Source organism: Paramisgurnus dabryanus, chromosome 6 (assembly GCF_030506205.2).
Source record: "Paramisgurnus dabryanus chromosome 6, PD_genome_1.1, whole genome shotgun sequence".
Taxonomy (NCBI): domain Eukaryota; kingdom Metazoa; phylum Chordata; class Actinopteri; order Cypriniformes; family Cobitidae; genus Paramisgurnus; species Paramisgurnus dabryanus.
In genome coordinates, this window is record NC_133342.1 from 38,061,499 (window position 1) to 38,085,152 (window position 23,654).

General features: G+C 40.0%; 1 protein-coding gene and 1 non-coding gene across 12 annotated transcripts; both read right to left on the reverse strand.

Annotated features, from left to right (window-relative positions):
* Positions 1–53: 53 nt before the first annotated feature.
* eef1da (eukaryotic translation elongation factor 1 delta a (guanine nucleotide exchange protein)) lies at positions 54–20,417 on the reverse strand. Of its 11 annotated transcripts, XM_065276718.2 has the most exons (11): positions 20,266–20,325; positions 19,116–19,165; positions 14,538–15,053; positions 9,624–9,744; positions 9,036–9,107; positions 3,131–3,196; positions 2,402–2,489; positions 892–986; positions 604–804; positions 335–529; positions 54–193 (listed from the first exon to the last, which is right to left on the reverse strand). In XM_065276718.2, exons 3-11 carry the CDS (start codon positions 15,050–15,052, stop codon positions 155–157), a joined length of 1,392 nt encoding a protein of 463 aa, XP_065132790.1. In that variant the 5' UTR covers position 15,053; positions 19,116–19,165; positions 20,266–20,325; the 3' UTR covers positions 54–154. The 11 variants fall into 11 exon arrangements, with proteins under 11 accessions (XP_065132790.1, XP_065132787.1, XP_065132792.1 ...); XM_065276715.2 differs by lacking the exon at positions 19,116–19,165 and having other exon boundaries at positions 20,266–20,391; XM_065276720.1 differs by lacking the exons at positions 14,538–15,053; positions 19,116–19,165 and having other exon boundaries at positions 20,266–20,417.
* A 765-nt stretch (positions 20,418–21,182) lies between these two features.
* Positions 21,183–21,265, reverse strand: trnal-uaa (transfer RNA leucine (anticodon UAA)). The gene has a single exon. It is a non-coding gene; the product is annotated as a tRNA-Leu (tRNA).
* Positions 21,266–23,654: the final 2,389 nt, after the last annotated feature.

Here is a 23,654-nt window from a genome sequence, read left to right on the forward strand (position 1 = left end):
AATTTTGAAAACTGGCACATAAATATTAAATCAAAGAAAGACAGTTTACAATGATGGTTTGGTTCATGTGGCTGAACAGTTTATTGGTAACCGTGTGATATAAAAGCAGAGGTAACCAAGTGTGAGGTGGTTTTTGGAGGTAACAGTCAAATCTTCAAATCTTGTTGAAGGCAGCAACGTCAACACTCTGGACCTAACAAGATGAGAAAAACATTTTGTTTAGTAAAAGAAAAAATCCAAACAAACAAACTATGGAGAAACATCTCAAAATACCAATTTTTTTCTTTTTTTTTGTGCTACATCATGTGATTCCCCAAATGCATTTTACACTTACAAAGTCCTCAAACTTTGTGATCTCCTCTTCCAGAAAGTCTGTTCCCACTTTATCATCTTCAACCACGCATCCAATCTGGAGCTTTTTGATGCCGTAGCCGACAGGAACCAGCTTAGATGCTCCCCACAGGAGCCCATCCATCTGTACGGAGCGCACGCATTGCTCCAGCTTCTTCATATCGGTCTCATCGTCCCACTAATAAATAAAAAATAACGTGACTAGCTGGACGAAAAAGAAAGACGTGAACAAATCAGTTTGTTGAATCATACAGGTTTGACGTCCAGCAGGATGGAGGATTTGGCGATGAGGGCGGGTTTCTTTGATTTCCTCTGCGCATACTCCTTTACTCTCTCGGCTTTGATGCGCTCCGCTTCCTCATCTTCCTCATCGCTGCCAAACAGGTCAATGTCGTCATCATCATCAGCACCACCATTCTTTTCCTCAACCTTGGGCTTCTGGACGGGAGCAGACTGCAAATAAAACTCAAGTTATTATTACAAAATATATGTATATAAGGCATCCTTGTTATCTTATAACATATTAAATATAAGATGTACCTTGGCGACGGGAGCGGTCTTTGAAGCTGGGCTCTTCTCCAGCACTGCCATTCTGGACTCCAACTTGGACAATGTGGCTCTCAGATCATCCACCACTGGAAAGGAACAGAATTATAATTTTACATGTATCAATGATTCGTCAATCTATGCACCAATGGACATCCATCTAAGAAGATGCCAACACAAGGGACTGATTTACAAGGTGTAACCCACATGAAATCCCCTATAAACCTGGTTTGAGTGACCAGATTACAGTATTAAAAGAAATAGTTCAACCCAAAATGAAGATGAGCCCCCAAGCCATCCTAGGTGTATGAGACCATTTTACTTTCAGCCTAACACGGAGTTAAAATAAATATCTTCCTGGCTTTTATCAGCTATTCAATGGCAGTGGATTGTGCCCCATTATTAAAGCTCAGAAAAAGACACATATCGTTATTAAATGTCTTCTGAGGTGAAGAAACATTTTTTTTTTTAAGAAAACATTTATATTTAAAACTGGACAAACTACAGCCATACGTGAGTTGAGGTCAGGAGAAAGGTTGACCTCTGACTGGAGGTCTTCTCGTGTCCACTTAGAATGGAAAACCAGAGGTCCGACCCAAGCGGGTTCGGATCTAAAAGTTGTACGTGTGCCTGGAGACAGGTAAGGTTTTATATTAGCGGCCTCAGGTCATTTAAAATTGTGTTTTTTCAATCGAATCCTTTTCCAACACCCAATTTGTTTGCCAAGAGCGATTGTGACATTGTGTGGCTTGCGTTAGGTTTGCGTTGAGCCAGACCTGTCAATCAATTTTGAATATATACTGTAAACTGTTACCTCGGGTTCGCTGTCAGATAACAAAGGAAAACAAATAAAGCAGCGGGCCAGATTGGATGCAAGGCCACTTGGGGGTTTCTTCCTGTCTGACTGGTGCATGCCCGGCTGCAGACACGTCGGTGCCGTTTACATTCAAGTAAAAAAAAAAGAGACGACATCTTGGTCGGGTCGGACTCTGGTCTAATTGTGTTGGGTTTGTCTTGGGTCGGGTCTTTCTTTTTTCCAAAATGATTTATGCATGTCAAGTACATTTCTTTGGACCAGATAAGACCTCTACCTCTGACCCAATGTTACAAAACCCCATAGCTTCACATCAGAGGCCATTAAATAAGAATATGGAAAAAAAATTTTAGAGCTTTAAAATGGGGCACTATCCAATTACATTTTAAAGCAAAAAAGACAGGATATAACACTGACTGTTTTTGGCTGAATGAAGAAAGTCGTATACTGTACACAAACAGTAGGATGGCTTGAGGGCGAGTAAAATAATTGCCAATTTTCATTTTGGGGAGAACTAAAAGAAAAATATTCTGGTTAATTTTTACTACAATTGTCTAAACAGCATTTGTGGCATAGCATTAACTATCACAGACATTAGTAGAAATGCTACAACAATGGACATCTGAGCCATCATTGTACATTTGCTGCAATTTTCTTGGCCAAATCTCAGAATAGTTGACATTTTCAAACCTTTGTGCAAATTCTTGTTGTCCAGTTCCAGATTCTTGACGCGTGAGATGAGTTCACTCTGATCCTCAGATTTACTGGCATTCTGGCTCTGAAATGTACATGAAGATAATTGGATTGTCAACAAATAAAGAGCAAAAACGGACTGTTGACACACTCATGCAGCACTGCGACTACAGACATGCCAAACAAAAGGTTAATTAAACCTAAAAAAAAACAAAGAAAATTATTCATATTCATATAGTGTGTTCGAAACCATCAGACTATCTTCTATCTAAACTTAGACAGAACAAAGTCTTAGGTTTTTTTTGTAAAAATAACCATAAGTTCCACAACGGCCCACAGGCGCACAAAGTTAAAGGAATAGTCCACCCAAAAATGTATATTCTGTCATCATTTACATATACAAGTCTGCAACTACTTAAGGGCGAGTTAATAAAGACAACATTTTGGGGTGAACTATGCCCGAAACACACTGATCCAGACGAGCGTTGGAATTTGGTGGCTGAACTCTCAATTATAATTTAATTTTTATTATCTGTTACATGCAGTTGTAAAAGCTAAAACTCTCAACGCACACCCGAAGTCATGCATTAATGTATGCAAGCTTAACACGTAAGCCAGTTCATAAAAACACCCAACACAGAAAGGGCAACTGTGTGTGTGTATTCGTAACGCTGTATTCACATGCTCTTCACACCAATGTGGAGTTCATCTCTCCACAGCACTTACACTCTTCCTCTCACGGGGTTTTTGAGAGCGAGCGTGCCCTTTATTAGCCTGCAGTGCAGTCTTGACCTGAGAGATTCACATTACACCAGCAAAATCAGAAAACAAACAAGAAATGAGAGAGCACTACGCTAAAACAGGAAGAGATGAAAGAATACTCCTATGCTGATTTTGATCGTTTGGTCTTACAGCATTTAGTTCAATTTAAAAAGATGTACACAATGTTTACAATGTAATCATGAGGTTTACTTGACAAAGCCACAAGATGTTCAACCCACAAGAGCATAAATCACGGATACACAATGGCATCCTTGAGCAACCTGCGACTCAAGCTAAGTGCACATTAAGCCGACTGTCGGACATCATTCAGGTTTTGAGCATCGTCTGACTGAGTTTTTCCCTCTGCGTTTAGCTAAATTAAGTCACTGTCACACTTTTTGGGATGTGGATCATTCTAATTGGCTGTTCAGCATAGACAAACACCAAAAGTAACAAAGCAAACAAAAAGTCAAGAACAAATGCACAGAACGCAAACTTTTTTTGTATGCCATTCAAATACGCAAATATTTTTAAAAGATATGGCTCATAAGACATTATAGATATATCACTAATCTGTCTGTGTTGAGTGAGATGCGTGTGAAACTGGTAAGACCAGTTTGGACCTCACAGTCTGCGCTACTTTGTTACCGTTGGTTTGGTGTGTCCTTACCCTTACCCTATAAACAATGACAAACGAACACAAAGACTTACAAAGCATGGGACATACATTGCGAAATGCGCACGCACACACAGATACACTGAATGGGTTAAATATTGAGAAAGAGATCAAGTTAGATCTACTGCCATCACAGGACATTTCGCTTTCAGGACCAGGGGTCTCATTTAAAAAAAAAAAGCCAAAAATGGCATATGCTAAAAATATTAAGACTTATAAAATAAAGCATTGTTCCCTTTATAAATCACAGATCACCTGCAAAGTGTGCATATGTGAATTATCCTCATATCTCACCCTACAACCCCATTCTCCAAGTTTTTTTTTTAGATCACAACCTTTGCGTGGAAAATGGTGTACGCACGTTTCCAGCTCGGTTTTGTGCGTACGCACGTTGTACGCCTTATTCAGTCCGCTGCCATGTTGAGTCCAAACCGAAGCTGTGAGGGATGGACGTCCAGAGCGTGCGCTTTAAACCAATTGTTTTGTATCAGGATGCTGGTAATTTAGACATCAAAAAGATTTATGCCTTGCGTTTTTTGTAATCTGTATGAATTGTAGATATGAACTTAGTTATAGGACTATAGCAGTGTTTTAAAGAAAAATACAATATTACAAACATTACAACATTAGAAATTAATGATTAGTCAACAGGCAAATAACAAATCAGATTTTATGTACACATTGCACTGCTCTTATATAAAAATTAGGTCATTTGTCCCTTCTTTTTTTTGCCAATCCATGTCTGATGTTCTTTGTCCTGTGGAAATTTGTAAATTATGTATTTTCTGTGGATTGATGGCTGAATGATCAACATCCCGGTACAAAACAATAGGCTTAAGTGCACGCTCTAGACGTGCATCCCTCACAGCCTCCGTTTGGAATCAACATGGCAGCGGACTGAAAAAGACGTTTTATTTTCTCAGAGCCAGAATTAATAAATGTGTGTTTTAATATTTATACAGATCTCTATATTAAATGGGAATTATCAAATAGCTAATAAAAAAATGAATGCTACGTATATAAAGCCTCTTCAGTGTCATGGCGGACAGAACGGTGTACGTAGGATACCGAAACACAGTGAGCAAACTGGAACAGATTGCAAAATGTTATTATTAAGGGTCGATGTATTGCAAAAGCAAATAAAAAGCACAGTAGCTCTTTAAAAGTAAAGACCTATGCAAAAGCAACACAATGCAAAATTTTACTCTGTAGTTTGCATACTACAAAAGCAAAACACTCGCAGATCATTTACATGTTTTGATGCAAAATAAAAACCATTCCGACAGAGATTTGGATTGCTTTAAAGCTCCCATAACACACGCTGTTTCTGCATTTCTGATGTTACTCTGGAGTACCTACAGAGTAGTATGACATCCTTTATATCTCCGATGAGTCTTTAGTTTAATCAGATTTATAAAAGAAAGATTAGCTTTACCGAATCTTTCCGTTAACGTACGAAAAAATGAAGAAGGAGGTAGTGTACCCCGGGAGGAGCGAGTACGAGTCATGCAACACTATACAACACTGTTTAACTTATGATTCACTACATGTTCGTGTCATTTATATAATATGCACGCGACTATTTCCAACATAAGACAGAAGTCTTACTTACCGCATAACTCATGACCCGGTTAGGAAAATCCACCGCATCAAACACACACACAAAACTCTGCTGCTACCCCGGATAAACTATATCCATTGACTACGTTTACATGCTTTAAATATTCGGGTTATGGTCAGGTTAAGGTCGGGTTTCGGGTTTCTAAAACATTCGGAATAACCCGTTTACATGCGTGAGCAGAGAGAGTTACCCCTGTATACATGGCATTGGCAATATCCCGATGTAAACTGTGATTAAAAGGTAAATGCGGTGATTTTGCGTGGCTCACTATTGCGCAATGCGGTTTTACCGCCTTCATTTACTAAAATAAAATTATTATTTAAATCCAGAACAAGCTGCACCGATGTAGAAGCAGGGTAAGCTAAGTTACATGTCTTTCCTTTTATGAGAAAAATATTAACAAGTTATACTAGCCTTCAGCTAAATATATTTTTGAAAAAAAAAATAATTGAAGAACGATTTTCTAACAAGAAGTTTTTTTAAGTGCATATTTACAGAGCATCGGTAAATACAGAACACAAGAGTGTCTTAAAGAAATTAAAATTAGACAGTATTCATGCACCTGTAAATGTACAAAACGAATGCAATAGCTTACAGAAGGCAATGAATATTTATTTATGGCATTTTCAATAATATATTAGTAGATAAATTAACATCTATAAAGTATGAAAACGAATAAATCATTATTTTGGCTAAATTAAGCTGGATGGATAATTTTTATAATTGTCATCCTTTCAGAAAAAGCTTATATGCTATCTATAATAACTTACATTATATCCTGAGTGTTACTTGGCTGAAAATATGTAGAAATACATGCAAGTAAAAAAGTACAGAACAAAAAAAGTTTACCTCACGCGGATAGAACGAAAAGGCGTTAATTAAGCGGACTGAGAACGTGCAGAAACAGTCGAGTCGGCAGATGATCATCAATGTTTATAATGTTTCACGCAGGTACTGTTAATGATAAACTTTCATATCTAAATGTCAGGTATAAGTATTCAGTCAGTTAATAATAAAGCCACCGGCGTTATTGCAACATCTTTATCCACGGAGCGGACGCTATATACAAAGAAAAAACCTAAGGTTTTTATTTTAAGTTGTTTTAATGCTGGTAAGCAATCATTTATATGCCGCTTTGTATTTGTGTTGATCAGTTAAAGTAATTTTAATCTTAGAAACTGCATCAAGATGCAGACGACGCTACAGTTATTCTGTCATCCTTAACTTTTTCACACATTCACTGTATTTAACGAAATATGAATAGCATAGTATTACATTTTGAATTCAAATTCACACAAAAAAAACAAGTTACTCTCATAACTATTGACAATCTATTTGGCCTTTATTATACATGTATGCTTTGAAAAACAAGAATAGCTATATATTAATTTAACGTGAAAAACGCGGTTGTTGCAATTGGTTTCCTCCTCGCTCTAAAAGTGTGGCGCATCTCTCTCACCATGCTTACCTCTACTCCCTGCGGGTTTTTTGGCGCATACAAGAAGTTCCTCTACTCAAAAGACCAAGATTCCTTGCGAATAGAACATGCGCAGTACACAAATCAATGTTCCTTTTGATGGGAATATCCCGATGCGCGTTTACATGACCAAAATTTCAGGTTAGAAAAGAGGTAACCCAGGGGTAATATTCGGGATTTTAAAAACAGGAATATGAGCATATTCGGGTTTTTGCCGGTGTTTACATGGACGTGCGCGACCGGGTTATTGCTAATATTCCGGATTTGAACGGGTTATTGGCTGCATGTAAACGCAGTCATTGTTTTAATAAGGCTGGATTTCTTCTCCTTACATCCAAAAACACACTTCTTCTTTCGTGCCATTGTTGAGTTTTGAAATTAAACAAAGCTGTGTCGCGTGATAAGGTGTTTGCAAGTTCTAGCTAGCGTCTCCCGCTGATTGACGGGTGGGCGGGGTTTTCCGGGGGAAGTGCCCATATAAAGAAGTGATACGTATAGAAAACCCCTGAAACGTCAGCTGGACGTAATTGGAAAAAACTTTCCGAAACTTGTACGAACCCTGGCAAAGTGCATTCGCCACAGAAATTCTCTGTAACACACCCAACTGCTTTTTTGACACTTTGCCTACGTTGAACATGAGGAAACAACTCTAGAACTGTGTTAAAGGGATAGTTCGGCCAAAAATGATATTAAACCCATGATTTACTCACCCCCAAGCTGTCAGAGTTGCATAGGTCCATCGTTTTTCAGACAAACACATTTTCGGATATTTTAGAAAATAGATCTTTCAGTTGATTAAATGTAATGTTACGGGGTCCACCCATAGTCCATGACCTTCAAGTCCAAAAAAAGTGCGTCCATCCTTCACAAATTAAATCCAAACGGCTCCAGGATGATAAACAAAGGTCTTCTGAGGGTAATCAGCGCGGTGTTGTTGTAGAAATATCCATATTTAAAACTTTATTATCGAAAATAAATACCTTCCGGTAGCGCCGCCATCTTAGACTCCTCTGTATTCAGGAGAGAGTATTGGCGTAGTGTACGCACTTTTCTTAGTGACGTATGATAAATTCAGAGGGCGGGGGCACAGAGCAGCAGCAGAGTAGCCTCCGTAGGCTGCGTAAGCGCTCATCCTGAATGCAGACGCGACTAAGATGGCGGCGCTACCGGAAGGTATTTATTTACGTTAATAAAGTTTTAAATATGGATATTTCTACAACAACACCGCACGGATTACCCTCAGAGGACCTTTGTTTATCATCCTGGAGCCGTTTGGATTTAATTTGTGAAGGATGGACGCACTTTTTTTGGACTTGAAGGACTTGACACCTTAGTAAATACCATGTTTAAAATAGTACAGGGATATTTTTGGGAGGCCTGAACTGTAGCCCCGTTCATTAAGCTGTTCAGCAGCTACAAACTGTCCCACACTTTTTTTTGAAATAACGATGCCTTGAAAGGAGAAAATCAGAGATCACTTCTAGTTAGGGCTGCAAGATATCTCCAAACAAGTATAACACCGCAAATTTCTATTCTGCAATGGTATACAGTAACTGACTTTAGTGGATTACTACAGTAGTGTCTACTGTAAGGGGCTGGACACACCAAAGCTTTTACGCCCACGGCCGGCGCATGTTTTCAATTGTTTCCAATGGAAGCTCGGCATTTTTCAAATAAGCCAGCAGCTAGTGGTTTTCTTCCACGCTGAAAACCGGCGCCCGGCGGTTTTTACGCGCTCGGCACTGAGCACTGAGAGTTGAAAAATATTCAACTTTGGATGAAAAGCTCCGCTCGTCATTGTCAGTTCTCACGCGGCCGTCCAAACACAGTGGAGGAGGGGCGGGACAAGTAGCACAGCAACCAACCGTCTCACAGATGACGTATCAGAGCTACCAAAGCGCTTAGCTGAAGAAAGCTGGCACTCAGCTGAAAAACAGCTGGCATTCGGCGTTGTCCAGCCGTTTTCAGCCGCTTTTAAAAGTTTTGGTGTACACAACCCCTAAGTGAGGTATGCTCCAAATATGATACAGTACTATGAAGAGTTCAGATTAAAATGGGACGGCACTAGCTTTGCTGTTATGGAGGCAGTACTCACTCCGGATAGGGACTGCTGGATATTCTGTCGGGCTTTAGCAATGTCCTGCAGGATGGCACTAGCTTCCCTCTCCTGGAAGAATATAGCAGGGTAAAGAAGCCCATGTCAAACAAACCAGCAAGACGCAGAGAGTGAGCAACACAAGCAAGCCAACAAACAAACAAACAAACAAACGTACAGGTGCACAAAAAACAGTGTCAGTGCAGAATATACAGCATATGGGTGAGTGAGGAAAGGTAAAGTAGGTGTAATTGAAGACACCTGGAAAAACAGACCACTGGTAGACCTACACCAGCTGTGTAAACAGGAATTCATGCCTACAAACGCAACTTCATTTACGCCTTGGGCAGATGCTTTTATCCAATGCGACTTATAGTGCATTGAAAAAAAAAGTACTGTATTGTACTTTCCTGGGAGCCAAACCTACAACCTTCGCAACATTGCCACCAATTGAGCTACAGGAACACATTAAGATTTTCTCTCTCTTATTCAATAAAAAAAAAAACTACAATACCCATTTAGACTAATGAGAAATATTGGCACTCAAATTGTGTGAGATTTGACATCCAGGTCACTAGGGGGCAGTACCTGTGGCGTCTGTGCAGTGCATTTCGAACCCTCGTAGAAATGGTATTCGGCCTCGTCGTATCTGGACTTGTCAAACCAGATCTTCTCCTGGGCGAGTCCCTGCAGTCCACTCATTGTGATGCTAAGAAACATGACACACAGACAAAAACGTTAGAACAAAGGTGTGAAAAACAAATACAACAAAACTTTGGAAATCTCAGAAGAAAACACAAATTCAAATGCTGTATGCAGAAGTCTTTAATGAAGTGTGTTAAAGTGTGCATTCATTCACAAAAGCATTAAAACGCACACAAGCAAAAAAAGACAAACACAAAAACATGTGCCATGTATCCCATTTCTGTATTTCCACATATCATGATCCTTTACTGGTATCATTTCAATTTCACAGCAGGAATTTTTCCCAAAGCCACTTATTTTCAAACAACTGACAGTCATGGGCAAAAGTTAAAAAGTAAAGAGTGAGAAAAAAAAAAAGTGTATGCATTTACGGCCCAGTATGAAATATGTTATGCAAAGGATCCTGCTTTACCAAATTTCCCTGTTCTGAGTTAATCTACACAAACTGCATGTAAACAACACTACTGAGAGAAGAACACCACTTACAACTTCTTATTTAAAAAAAAAATGTAAACGCTAAAATTAACATGAACTAAGATGCTGCAGATGATGATTCATTTTAGTTCCTGTTGGCTAATGCATTAAGTAATGTTAAAAAATTCAACCTTATTATAAAGTACAACCCAATAGATTAACTTTGTTTTGTATTATTTTTATAAAAATATGAATAATAAAATAAAACAAATATTTAGAATGTTATTTAGACTTTCTAGGCCAGCTTCAATCTTTTGAATCAGCCAATGTAAAATGACATAATGAATCCCATTATCACACTCCTTTCACCCGGTTAAACCTTTTCATGTCTTTTTCTGCTGACATGGGCTTTAGACAACAAAACTAGATTTTGAATGCTAAAGCCCTCAGATTAGTTTCACACTGATAAACCTGCAGTCAGTCATGACACAAGCCAGGTCAAGGCTTTGATATGAGAGAATACATTTAATAATGGGATGGGAAAAGGATGCCAAAGACAGTACAGTTAAATACAGTTCACGGGGTGTAACGATACTCGATACCGATCCAAAAACCCGCAAAACACCATCCTCTGTACACCCGCGAAACCTCGCCCCCCTGCTACCCCAATCACACAGCGCAGGAGCATTGAGCTGTTCACGCTCAGTGAAAATGACAGTGCATTAATAGTCCGGGGCAAATGTGACCAGTCACGGAAAGTAGGGACACAAGTCGGATCTGGGCATTTTGAGTTATTCACATATTCTGAAAGTGCAGTTTCTAAGCTTTCCAACGATGTGTAACACATGGAAATCTGATAAGATTTGGAGAAGTTGTGGCCATTTGAATATAGGAACTCAGAAATACTCAAACCGAGAAAAACGAGACGAAAGGGACTCTTCTTTTCAGCTGGGGGAGACAATAGGGCTCATTTACATCTCATTTAGCTAAGCCATACCCCCTGTAAAACCCTTTTTGAGATGTTCTAGCATCATATGTAGTATTTTATGACCAAATGACAACCCGCAAAAATAAACATGACTCTTTTACCTTTGTGGGGATCACAAGTCGAATCCAGTCTGTTTCAGATTATCCAATGACCAAATGCGTATAATCCGTGAAATATAGATTGTTTACATCAGATTTCGCATGAATGTCTGGTAATACAATATAATATATAATCTGAAGACTATTTAAATCGTAACATGTAAGGGTATATGAGCTTACACTCTGTTAAACACATGAACCCGCCTTCAAAGTTTGTATTTAAAATAGGGAAGTAGTATAATAGATCATCCAAACAGCGCCGTCAAAAACGTGACATCCTTTAGAGAGGTTACCAATGGCTCGCTCGTTCCTCCATCAGCCAATGACTTCATGGAAAATATTGATAGACAAAACATGTAGCCAATTATATGAAGAATACAACGATATCTGTGTAACTTCTGTGTGTTTGGACTTATGCTGCGCTGCAAGAACTGACATACAGATGACGTCAAAGTACCGCGAGAGCAAGTCGAAATTAAACTACTCCGTAAGATTTCTTGAAGAGCTCTCGCGGTACTTTGACGTCATCCGACTGCGGCGCCCCATAAAGTCAGTGACGCGGCTGACGTACGATGCGGCTGACTGTTATTTGTTCCGCCCCAGCTTCTTTTATTTTTCTTTTGTTTTGTGCGCCCGAGCTTTACAGTCTGGGGAGACGCAGGCTATAAGTTTGAAAAAAAAAAAAAACTTAGCAAACATGTCTGAGGAACAGGGCAGCGCGTCACTACAGTCACGTGACTTCACGCTCGAGCCGGAAGAGAAGACAATGCTGAATAAAGTCGTAATTCTGCTATTTTTGGACCAAACTGTATCTTCGATGCATCAACACAATCTTACTGACCCACTGATGTCACATGGACTACTTTGAGGATGTTTTTATTACCTTTCTGGACATGGAAACCATACATAGATTTTCAATGAAGGGGAAAGCTCTCGGACTAAATCTAACGATAAAACATCTTAAACTGTGTTCCGAAGATGAACGGAGGTCTTCCGAGTTTAGAACGACATAAGGGTGAGTCATTAAATACATTATTTTCATTTTTGGGCGAACTATCCTCATTTAGTAGTCACGCTGTTCCCTTTGGGGGCAGAGGCGAAAACACAAGCTTATACAGTATGTAAATATACACACAGACAATGACGCCCCCCGCTGCACGCTAGAATCTCCGGAAAAACAAGCCTATTTTAACCGCAAAATGTACGCTTTTAAATATACAAAAACTGCTATCTCAAACATGGAGAGGCTTCTTCGTGATCTCAACTAACAGATTCTGCAATAAAACGAAAATCACAAATTTCGAAAAAAAAACTTTGTTTCTCATTTTCTCGAAACTTGTGCTGCCGACTTGCGTCCCTGGTTTCCGTGACGGGTCACAAATGTGAAAGACGTCCGGCCCAGTAAACAGTATTGTCACTTGCCCGATCGGGCCAGTGCTTTGCCCCAGTCACTTAAAAATATTTTCTCCCCGTGGCTGTTTGTGTATATTCTTATGCGATGTTACAATTTTAAGTGGCGCACACGTTAACTACTCAGCATTTCTCCTACCTTATTGGTTGTTGTGAACAACAATGCGTGTTGCTTGTTACGTCAGCTGGTAGAGCAAACAGACGTTAAGATGTTGGGGTACCGGCTAAAAACAATTATTTAACATCTTGGAAGCAGACATTTACTTGGGTAAAACACAACGTATGGCCGATAGCAGGCTTTCATGACGATAGTTGGTGATAGTTATTATTATTATCATCATCATCGTAGTTTCACATTAAAGGTGCCCTTCCTCTGGCGTTTTTATTGTTTTATACTGTTGTCTGAGGTCTACTCATGACGTTTGCATGGTTTTTACATCCAAAAACATCAAAAGCAATAAGTAATAGGCTATTTTGTACCCTGATTTTGAGGCTGGTTAGAGAAGTGATCCGTTTTAATGGGCGGGCTGCATTGACGACTTGGAAGTAAACGCCCACTGCTATGATTGGATACCAGTTTTTCGTTCAAACTAACTTTCAATTTAATCTCATGTGTAATCAGTTTAATGTTAAGTGAGTGTCTTAAGACACAGTGTCTTTCTTACACACGCATATTTTATCATAAACCCTTTTGACACACACACGCCTGTCTTTTATCGTAAACCCACGCACAAAAACACACACACAAACACAAACGTACACGTGTCTTTTATCGTAAACCCTTTCGTTGTGCGTGTAGCAGCACACACGCACACGCGCGCGCACACACACACACAAACCCTTTTACATAAACCCTTCGACGCGTGTGTAACGAATGCACAAACACACACATCTGTTTTTTTATCACATTTAATAACTCACACAAACACGAGTGTCTTTTATCATAAACCCTTTCAAAGAGTGTGCAGCATGAATTCGCGTCCCTCGGAAGAGAAAACACCGGCCACCACAGTGACACATAGTACTAAAGTGTTTTACTCCCACAAACACGCGTGTCTTTTATCATAAACCCTTTCAAAGAGTGTGCAGCATGAATTCGCGTCCCTCGGAAGAGAAAACACCGGCCACCACAGTGACACATAGTACTAAAGCGTTTTACTCACATAAGCTGCGCCACCATTACGTCCGGATCCAATATTGATAGAGGAGCATTGCTTTTTAATCGCAGTCTCTCTTCAAATCCAGCGTTCTTCTGAACATCCAAACATGTAGCAACTGGTATGATTACCTCGTTTAATAGGAATGATGTCTCTTGACGAAAAACAATGGCCCGAATATGGTACGGTTAACGTTTAGCCATCCTTTCAGTAACTTGTTATGAAAACTAACTCAACTACACGTAATATGTGGGCGCGGTCTCAAGTTGAAGAGCTCATGAATATTAATGACCTCGATCAGTTCCACGTCACACTGATAAGCTTTTTAAACTGACCTGATTTCTACACTTATTTCTTTTCAGTGGCTAGAGCTGACAGAGGAGGTGGAAGTTAATTTTCACATTCACGACACAACACAAACACATATGAACCTAACACATATCAAAAAATACAAGTAAAAACGGTTTTATGTGGAAGGGCCTCTTTAACATGTGCACTTCTTGCTTTTTCTCGCATGAGAGGGTTTGTGGGCTTCACTTTGCGCAAGATGGCTTGCAGGGCTCAATGCAAATAATTTTTTATACTGGCCAGGTCGTATATAATATGAACCGTAGCATTGGTGTATCGTTACACCCCTAACAGTTCATGAACCCTCAAATACAATCCACAAAAAACACAGTGCAATTGAGATTTTAGAGTCAATAGTTCCATGCCCCTAAACTATCCATACTTTTCTCTTCTCTTGGGGTCACGTTCGTTCTCGGAGTAAACTCTCTTTCTGCTACTTTTGGGGGCGTGTCGACCCCTCCGAGGTTCGGATGATGAGCGCTGGGGGGTGTAACACTGCTGTTGTTGTTGTGAAGTTAAGGAACGAGTATGTGCATCATTCACCTCTTCTTGGTACTGGTGGCCAGAATTTCTTTTGGCCCTGAAGACCAAGGTGCGAGGAACTCTGGCTTTTGTGGGAGTTAAAACCGGAGGGATCTCGCTCACCGAAGTCAACAAGGTCTGATATGCCTCGTCGGCTTGCTCATAAACACTGCGATTGAACCAAACCTTCTCTCCTCTGGAAGCCTGGGAGATGTGATCATGATGGTAGTGAACTTCCTGAGAGCGCTGGTGTTCAGACCGGGACGAGCTATTGTGCTGTCTCTTTTCATCATTTGAAATTGGCAGGTCAGGCCTGTTAACTGCCTGTACACGAGTAGTTTGGTCTTTGGCTTGAGACCTCCTCTGGTTTTCCATCCTCAACCCCAATTACAGATTAGGATGAGAAAAAGAAACAAAACGTAAATGTTAAGAAACTAATCTAAGTTGAGGTTAGATACGATAAATTGCATGTAAGCATCATGCAGAGGAGGCCGGTCACAACAGCAGAAACCATCTCACTAGATCAGTGCTTCCCAATCCTGGTCCTCGAGTACCCCCCCCAAAAAAGTTTTAGATGTCTCCTTATTTAACACACCTGATTTAAATCATCAACTTGTTAGGGAGACATGTTTACCATTTTGGAAAGAGGCTGACAAGTTGAATTAGGTGTTTTAAATAAGGAAACATCTAAAACTTTTTGGGAGGAGGTCCTTGTGGACCAGGATTGGGAAGCACTGCACTAGATTTTTGGCATGCTAAATTTCATGGCATGCCCCTGCGAATATGGCCACAATCAGACTCGTGCTGAAGTGGTTTTGTTATACTCACATCATGGATTATGATGTGCTTGTATCATTATCGTTGCTTTAGTTATTACTGCACAAAATGGGATTGTGCTATACATTTTTTTTTCAGTTTCTCCATGACCTGAAATAGTCACGCTTTGAAATTTTTATGTGTGAAATCTATTGATCACACGTTTCACAAAATTAGGGCTGGGCAAAAAAACTTTTCTCGATGAATCGTTTTTTTAAACGTGGTCGATTCAAAACTGATTCTAAAAGAGCAGAATAGTTTTTTTCATCACCAAAGGCTGTTTTCATGGCAAACTCAAGTATCACAACATTAAACTGCAATAAAATAAAGTGTGGTTTTAATCAAAAAGATTTTCAATAAACTAAAGTTAGATTTGTTGATTTACACCAAAGGGTTAAAAAAAGTCAGGCAGACGCCGACTGTAGACACTTGCCAGCTTTTATTCAGATGAGTGCTTTGGTTGCTGTGATACTTCTGCTTTGTTTTTTAGTCGTTGAACAAATCGCCGGCTCGTTGTTGTGATATTTGTCCCGACCCTCCACCACTGTAATTGGATGGTCGAATGAGAAGTAACACCGACTACGTTTACATTAGGGCTGTCAATTGTCCTCTATTATCCCATTTAAATTTCATTCATTATTTTTTTTAATATTCGATTTATAATCGATTATTTAATGCTCAAATTTGACTTATTAATATTTACTATGTATCCATCTACACACATTGTAAAAACGGGCTTATGCATTGCCAATGCCACTATGAGCTCGTATTAGAGGTCTTCACGGGTCCACTTAGATCCGAAAACCCGAGGTCCGACCCGAGACCCGATCGGGTCTAAAAGTTTCACATGTGCCTCGGACACGGGTCGGGTACAATAATAGCGGCATCGGGTCTCGGGTAATTTGAAAATGAATGTGTTTTTTCTGAACGGACCCGAGAAGACCCAAACTCACTCGCCTGTGTGCGTCAATGTCCTTTTCAAACCTCTCATTTGTTTGCCAAGAGCGCTTGCGACATTGTGTGGTTGTCGGAAGGTTCATTTTCGTTGAGACAAACATGTCAGTCAATTATAAATGTACATTTTAGCGGTTACATTGGTGTCGTCGTCAGATAACAAAGTAAAACGAATGGAGCAGCTCGCCAAATTGTTGCAAGGCCACCGGAGTTTCTTTCTGTCTGACTGCTGCGCGTGGGTCTGCAGAATGCACACACGTCAGTGCCGTTTACATTCGGTTCCAGTCGGGTTAAAAACAAATTTTCACTAGTTCGGGTCGGACTCGGGTCTAATTTTCTCAGGTTTGTCTCGGGTCGGGTCTTTCTTTAAAAATGTTTTATTTATGCACGTCGGACACTGTGTCCTCTTCACCTTGGCCGCTCTGTTCTCGTCTTCCTCATAACCTTCCTCCGCAATCGCTGTCAGCTCCGCTTTCCCTTTCTCACGTACCTCCTGCTGCTGGTCTCGTTTCAAATGAATTGGCCGATGGAAACGCGGGTCGAGGTAGCTAGCGGTATTTAACAGCATAAATGCGTTAGATAGTGAACAGATTAAAAATATATATATTTTTAAATCAATTTTTTTTTTAAATCCCACTCGAATAGTAGTTTAAACATTCGATTAGTATTCATTTTTTAAATATTCGAATTATATTCGATTACTGAAATTCGTTTCAACAGCCCTAGTTTACATGCTGTCAATATTCGGGTTTTGGTCAGGTTAAGGTCACTATTTGGGTTTAAGAAACATCCGGAATAACCCGTTTACATGCGTGAGCAGAGAGAGTTACTCCTGCATGCATGGAATTTGTAATCAATTGGCAATATTCTGATGTAAACGGTGACACACAATTAGCATCTGGACGTACGGACAACCTTAAGACGCAATATGCGTCTTTCCAGTTCTTCTTACTGTATCCAGAGACAACAATAAAAACAGCAGCAGCACGTGGATAATGAATAGTTCGGGGCAAATCGCGATTAGATTCCCCCTCAATTCAAAAGTGTGGTGCTGTGCTGCGTCTCGCCATGTTTACCTCTACTCCTTGTCTTTTTCTGGTGCATACAAGAAGTTTGAGAAGAAGTTTCTACTCAAAAGACCAAGATTCCTTGCAAATAGAACATGCACAGAACACAAATCAATGTTCCTTTTGATGGGGATATGCCGTTACGCGTTTACATGACCAACATTTATTGCTAATATTCCGGTTTTGAACGGGTTACTGGCTGCATGTAAACATAGTCATAGACGACCCGAGCGGTTTTCAACATTTTTCAACTCTCTGTGCTCAGCGAGCTGCTGGTCTTTTTGAAAAGCATGGCACTTCCATTGGAAACAATGGAAAAAATAGCCGCCGGTGTAAACACCCCTTAAAAAGTTGTTTACCACTTTGATTAACTCAAAATACTAAAATCCTCAAAAACATCAGTTAAAGGCGCAAAAGAGGATGTTTTTCACCGACTGAGAATCCAAAAACGGTTACTGGAGTTTTTTAAATGAGCGCATGCGTAAGAACAGCCTCCCTCCTTCACAGCTCATTTCTAGGGAACGCCTTCCAAAACTCGTGCACAAATATTTGAACACGAGTGTTTGTTTAACACCGGCATATGCTGTGTCGCGTGACTCGCGTCAGTGGATTCATTATGTGAAATGATTTGATAATAAACAAATAAGACGTTAAAACGTTAGATTAGTCTACGCTACTCCCATTTCAACTAGCATGTAGCAGACTGGTCCCTGCCTTACAACTACAGTACAAGAACAACGTCAATATACCGGAATAACAGTACAACAATAATTATTCCCCAAAGAAAGAATAATCACTGTTACCTGTCGGGAAGAATTTTGCGAACTGCGCGTCTGTCTTGACACCTCTCTGTTCCTTCATTGCTCTCCAGTGTTGAAATGTTTCTCCAATAACGACTCTGTTTACATTACGTTCTTCTGACAATTTTCTCCTATTCCCAGCGGCTTAAAGAAGTCTTTCTTTTGCGTCCTCCTTCGAGTTTCTTCTCTACCGTGGTGCAAATTCGAGGAGGAAAGCTGGATCGACAATGAAAACAAAACGAAACTTAAGACGGAGTTTCATGCGCTATGCGCATGCGTCGCATGTGTTTAGTTACTGGAGCGCGCACGTCTCTCACAAGGATCGTAATGGCAGTGATTGACAAGCCAGAGGGCCAATCGCTTATGCGATGACCGCATGAGCAATTGGCAGATGTTTTTAAGGCCCTATTTTGTGCACAGATGACGTATATTAATAATATTACTTTCAGTGCAGCTAATAAATAGTCTTTTATCATTTAGTAAAGACAGTTTCAAGTAATATTGCAAAAATGTATTAAACAAACATCCTCTTTCACCTTTAATGTAAAACAAAAGCATTTAAAATTTTATTAATAATTCAATGCATTCGAATCAACGTGCCAATCAACTCATGGCTTTGGAGAAAAGAAAAACTATAAACACTTACAGAAGCTGTAAAATCTTGGCTTTGTTTTTACAACAATCCCAGACATATTTGTCAAACATCACAACAACCCATTAAGAGCCCAAAGTCCATTACTTTGGTTGCAAAAATACAGATCACACCATTCAGGAGGCCATGTGGTGTATGTTCACACTCACCTGTTTAGGTATTTAGAGACAAAAATGGTGACAGGGGCTTTTCACTTTCCCTTTAATAATATGCGACAATTAGGAGAGATGACACAGCTACCAACACTTACAAAACGTACTGTGGCAAAATCACGTTGATGCCATGCTAGGAGTTTGATTACAATATACCAGCAATTTGTGATTACTACAAAAGGATCTTAAATCAATTCAAGAACAGAACCTCAACCATTGTCCATGACTTACAATTCAAGTTCAAGTTTAAAATGACCAGTTTACCCCCATTTAAATGATACAGTAGTGTACTTAAAAAAATACCATGGTGTTACCCACATATTGTAATACCATTTAACTTTTTTGAATTTGCAGCATTTGATGTGGTGACGTCACTTTAACTAAAACAACAGAACTATTGGAAGACCTTGCCCCTTTTTTTAAATAACCAACTTCTAGAGGACGGGACGCTTTAGCATCTAAAGAGCTTTTGATTAGACAGGGAATTTGATGAGAATCTGAAGTGTACGGTGATGTCATAAAAGCACGCGTTTTAATTGTTTATATCTTCTGTATGAGAATTTCATCAGTGTTTTGGACCATACCAGTTTATATTTTTTCTTAAGCATTGCGTATTTAAATATTTATACTAAAAGGAAAAAGTGTAATTTCATGGGGACTTTAACAGTCACAAGTCAAAGTTAATATTGTTAAGGAATATAATAGCAAATTAACCTCTGAAGGTTGTCATGTAACGTTAATTTGTCAAAAGACAAGCAGGTCAGGATTAGATGACACTCACAAACACAGATCTGTTACATGTGCTTATGAACACTTGTGTATAAACTTCATAGTGCCATACGTGTGTGCTGTCTCTACTCTGTTTGCTTTATGCGAGTTTTAAGAAGTTTACAAACTCGACTTAAAACATACCGTTAAAAGCGAACAAATCCGTATTTCGACCTTGATTAATATAAATATAAATCGCAATGTGGATCAAGTTCGCGGTCGTTTAAATGTTAACGTTAACGTTACACCGGATTAAACTCTTGACAGTTTTACACTCAGCCACGTGGCGCGACAAGAACAGCTTAATTATACGATAACGCCGCGATAAACTGTCACGTATTTAACACAAACGTGATGGTAAATGTAAAGTTTTACTTACTTTTGAAGAGTTTGATAAGTGACAAGCGGTTCTGAGTGTAACTTTCCGCTGGTATCTCGTTTCAGAAAGAGACCGTAAGAGCCGGGCAACATGAACTTATAGTTGTCAGAGGTGTGTATAATAAACTATCATCATGTAGAATATGTGATATAATAAACTTTTGTACATCCATAATCCATTAAAAATACTTCTGTGTTGTATATTAAAAGATTTAATCTTGTGTAGCATGTAACAGAATGTAAAGTTTAATTAAATACTGGTGTTTCTAAAATAGCATCCCCTCCAGATGATATAGTACATTCCAGTTGAGTTGCGCTAAACAGCCGTTTCTCAATATGCGTTCTTGTCTGTACTTGTGTTCTTGTGGATCCGCCCATTTTTTCGAGGATGCATCAGAGGAGACTAGTGTGGACTTATGACAGCGAAGTTTCCCAGAATGCATTTCGCGTCAGGAGTTCGTTCTTCCGAGGTCTGAACTTGCAAGTTCGAACTCCGAAGGACACAAGTCCGAGTTCGGCGTACTTGGTTTTAAGAAACGGCTTCCGTCCTGCTGTGTTCGACTTTATGCAGCTATGCGCAAACGAAACTGGGTATGACGTCATGAAGTAATACCCACTTCATGATTGCTTAAATTTACAGCTGTTGTGTTGAATAAATCACTAAACCAGCCACATTTACATACACATGTAAAGCAAACACAAACATGTGTATGATTACAGTAGGTCTAATGTTTAAATTTAAAATCGTATTGAAACGTGTATCTATATGGCTATGCCTTGATAAAAGAATTAAGTTTTTTGTGCTATGTATATCCTATATATATGACAACGGAGCAGCTTTAAAATTTTGCATGTCATTGTGTATTTTATAAAGCATTTTAACAACCCTTAGCATTTTGTGTACTAAATATTTGATTCTACCAGGAGTGGGGTTCGAACCCACGCGGACATTTGTCCATTGGATCTTAAGTCCAACGCCTTAACCACTCGGCCATCCTGGTTCATGTTCTTACGTTGGCTCGACAAAGCCAACGTACTGTGGTTGCATTTAAACATTATTCTTCTGATCCCTCAAATTTCTGACTGTAATTTCTCCTAGAGCTTTCAAGCTACATCCACCAACTTTCCAAAGGTTTTCAGACTGGTCTGATTTAGCTTAACGTTACTATGCCTTTTCTAACTGATGGGACTTCTTAAACAGGGCAATCGAAAACCCCAAAATTCCCATTGACTTAAAGGTCCTGTTATTCCTGTGTTTTTGAAGCTGTTATTGTGTTTACACAAATGAAGGTAGGATGAAACGTTTTTTTTTTGTTTGAAAGCAGATGGTCTGTTTTTTCATTTGATATATTGTATGTTTGTATATTTTAAGAAGAACATTTTTTGGAAGGCATTAAACTTTTGTAAAAATCATTAAAAAAAATTGCCACTGGCGAGCTAGTGTAATACCTGTAAAATGATAAAGCTCAAAGTTCACTGCCAGGCGATATATTTCTTTAACATAATTCCCCTTTAAAAGGGACACTTCACTCATTTGCATAAAGCTTTGAATTGGATTTGAATTCAAATTGTTTTTGAATGGTCATGAATAATTTTCTCAGTTGCCGCTAAGTCTGGAGAAATACAGATTTCAGCGTTGCACTTCCTTCTTTCACTTCCGTAAAAATCATCATTTTGCATCATTGAAAAAAGGAAGTCCAATATCTTTGTTGAGGGAGTGAGACTACAAACACCCCTTTTCTCTGTCAAATAGGCACCAAATGAAATAAAAAAAAATTTACACGTGAAACATAAACACATGTTATATTGCGGACTATAAACACAATCAAAGCTTCAAAAACACAGAAAGAATGGGACCTTTAAAAAACACTGGTGGGGAAAGAGTTAATTATGCTAGCTTCATGCTAATCATTCTAGAATCATGCTAAATCATGCTAGGTTCATGCTTAAGCATGCTAGAATCTTACTAGCTTCATGCTAAATCATGCTAGCTTCATGTTAAATCATACTAACATCATGCTAAATCATGCTTGTGTCACAAGGTGACGATCTTTTGGGCGGAACCAAAAGTAGGGAAACTTTGGTTCCGCCCGGATGTTTCCGCCCAGACCGGGAAGAGGAAACACCGGACATCCGGTAGCATCGCGAGGGCTGTAATCAGCGAAATCAAGCACAGCTGTGCATGTTTAAGAGGAACGCTGGTTGATTGGAGGGTTACAGCACACAGAAGAGTATTTAAGAGCAGTGTAAATCACAGTTTGGTTGTGTAGTGTGTGAGTTGAGGTACGGAGCTGTGCTCGTCCGTTACACGTTGGCAGTTGGTTGCACTTTCTCTCTTTCTCTCTCGTAGTTCTCTGTGGATGTTACCGTAGAGGAAACCCTGTGGGTAGAAGACAACAACGGTGATTGTGACACGCTTGGAGTAACCAAGGAGGAAGGAAACGAAGCAGTTTGTAAACTAATCATCAAGAGGATCGCTGTGAGTATTGGCTCTGGATAACTGAAGCATAACTATTAACCTGTGTATTATCGAACGCCTCCAGGAGGCGGCCCTACCCCTGACTCAGCGTGGTAGGTGGGCCGCAGGAATAAGTGGATCCAGTAGCCATAGCAACAGAACCAAAAGCTCCGGCCGTGGTACCATCGCCCCCATTTGACCTTAGTGAAGAGGAGGACGTCGGGCGTCTCGTGTGTACACTTGTAGTGTGGGGGGGTGAGTCCATGTCATTTGAAAACTTTTCACGTTGAAGTGGTGCTGTGTATTTGCTGTGGGTTGCTGTGCAAGTGCTGTGTGTCTTGTCAGACGTACCCCGCATCACCCCTTCTGCTAAGGAGAGACGGAGAGGCTGACGGTTGTGAGCAACATCCATTATTGTACGCTGTGTGCGATTCAAGTGTAAAGTGACGGTGTGGGTTTTTTTGGAAGTCGCCCGTCTGGTGTGTCGACAGTTGCAGAGTGTGGCGGTGAAGATTGGGAAGCTGGCAGTGCGTGTGTGAGTACAACCACGAACCTGTATATTGCTACTTTACCTGTGTGTTCTATCTTGTGGCAGAGTGAGAGGCAAAGGAGTTCCGCCGCCCCGTGGTCTCTACAAAGGGGCGCCCCTGTCCGGCATTCGATCGGCCTACGGGCATTGAGGATAGGGCAGCGCTCGGCCCGGTGAGACGGTGTGACGTTCGCCCCCTGCTGACCCAGCGCATCCGCCGAGAGGGTTTTTGCCCCCGGCACCCCCTAGGGAAACCATCGTCGTTCGCCTTTCTGTGCAGGCCAGCTGTCGTAAGCCCGCCCCTGTATATTGTCGACCAGAACGCAGTAGAACGAACTGTGGACAGTTACACATGCCCGAGTCGTAAACAGCAGAGAGGTGAGAAGTATCCAAGTTGCACTAA

Excerpts from the sequence above, each read along its gene's own strand:
- eef1da (XM_065276715.2), bottom strand. The coding sequence starts at position 20,357 with ATGTTGCCCGGCTCTTACGGTCTCTTTCTGAAACGAGATACCAGCGGA. Across the intron at positions 3,197-9,035 it reads TCCAGCAGTCCCTATCCGGA|GTCAAGACTGCACTGCAGGC; the intron begins GTGAGTACTGCC and ends TGAATCTCTCAG. Across the intron at positions 2,490-3,130 it reads AACCCCGTGAGAGGAAGAGT|AGCCAGAATGCCAGTAAATC; the intron begins GTAAGTGCTGTG and ends TGTACATTTCAG.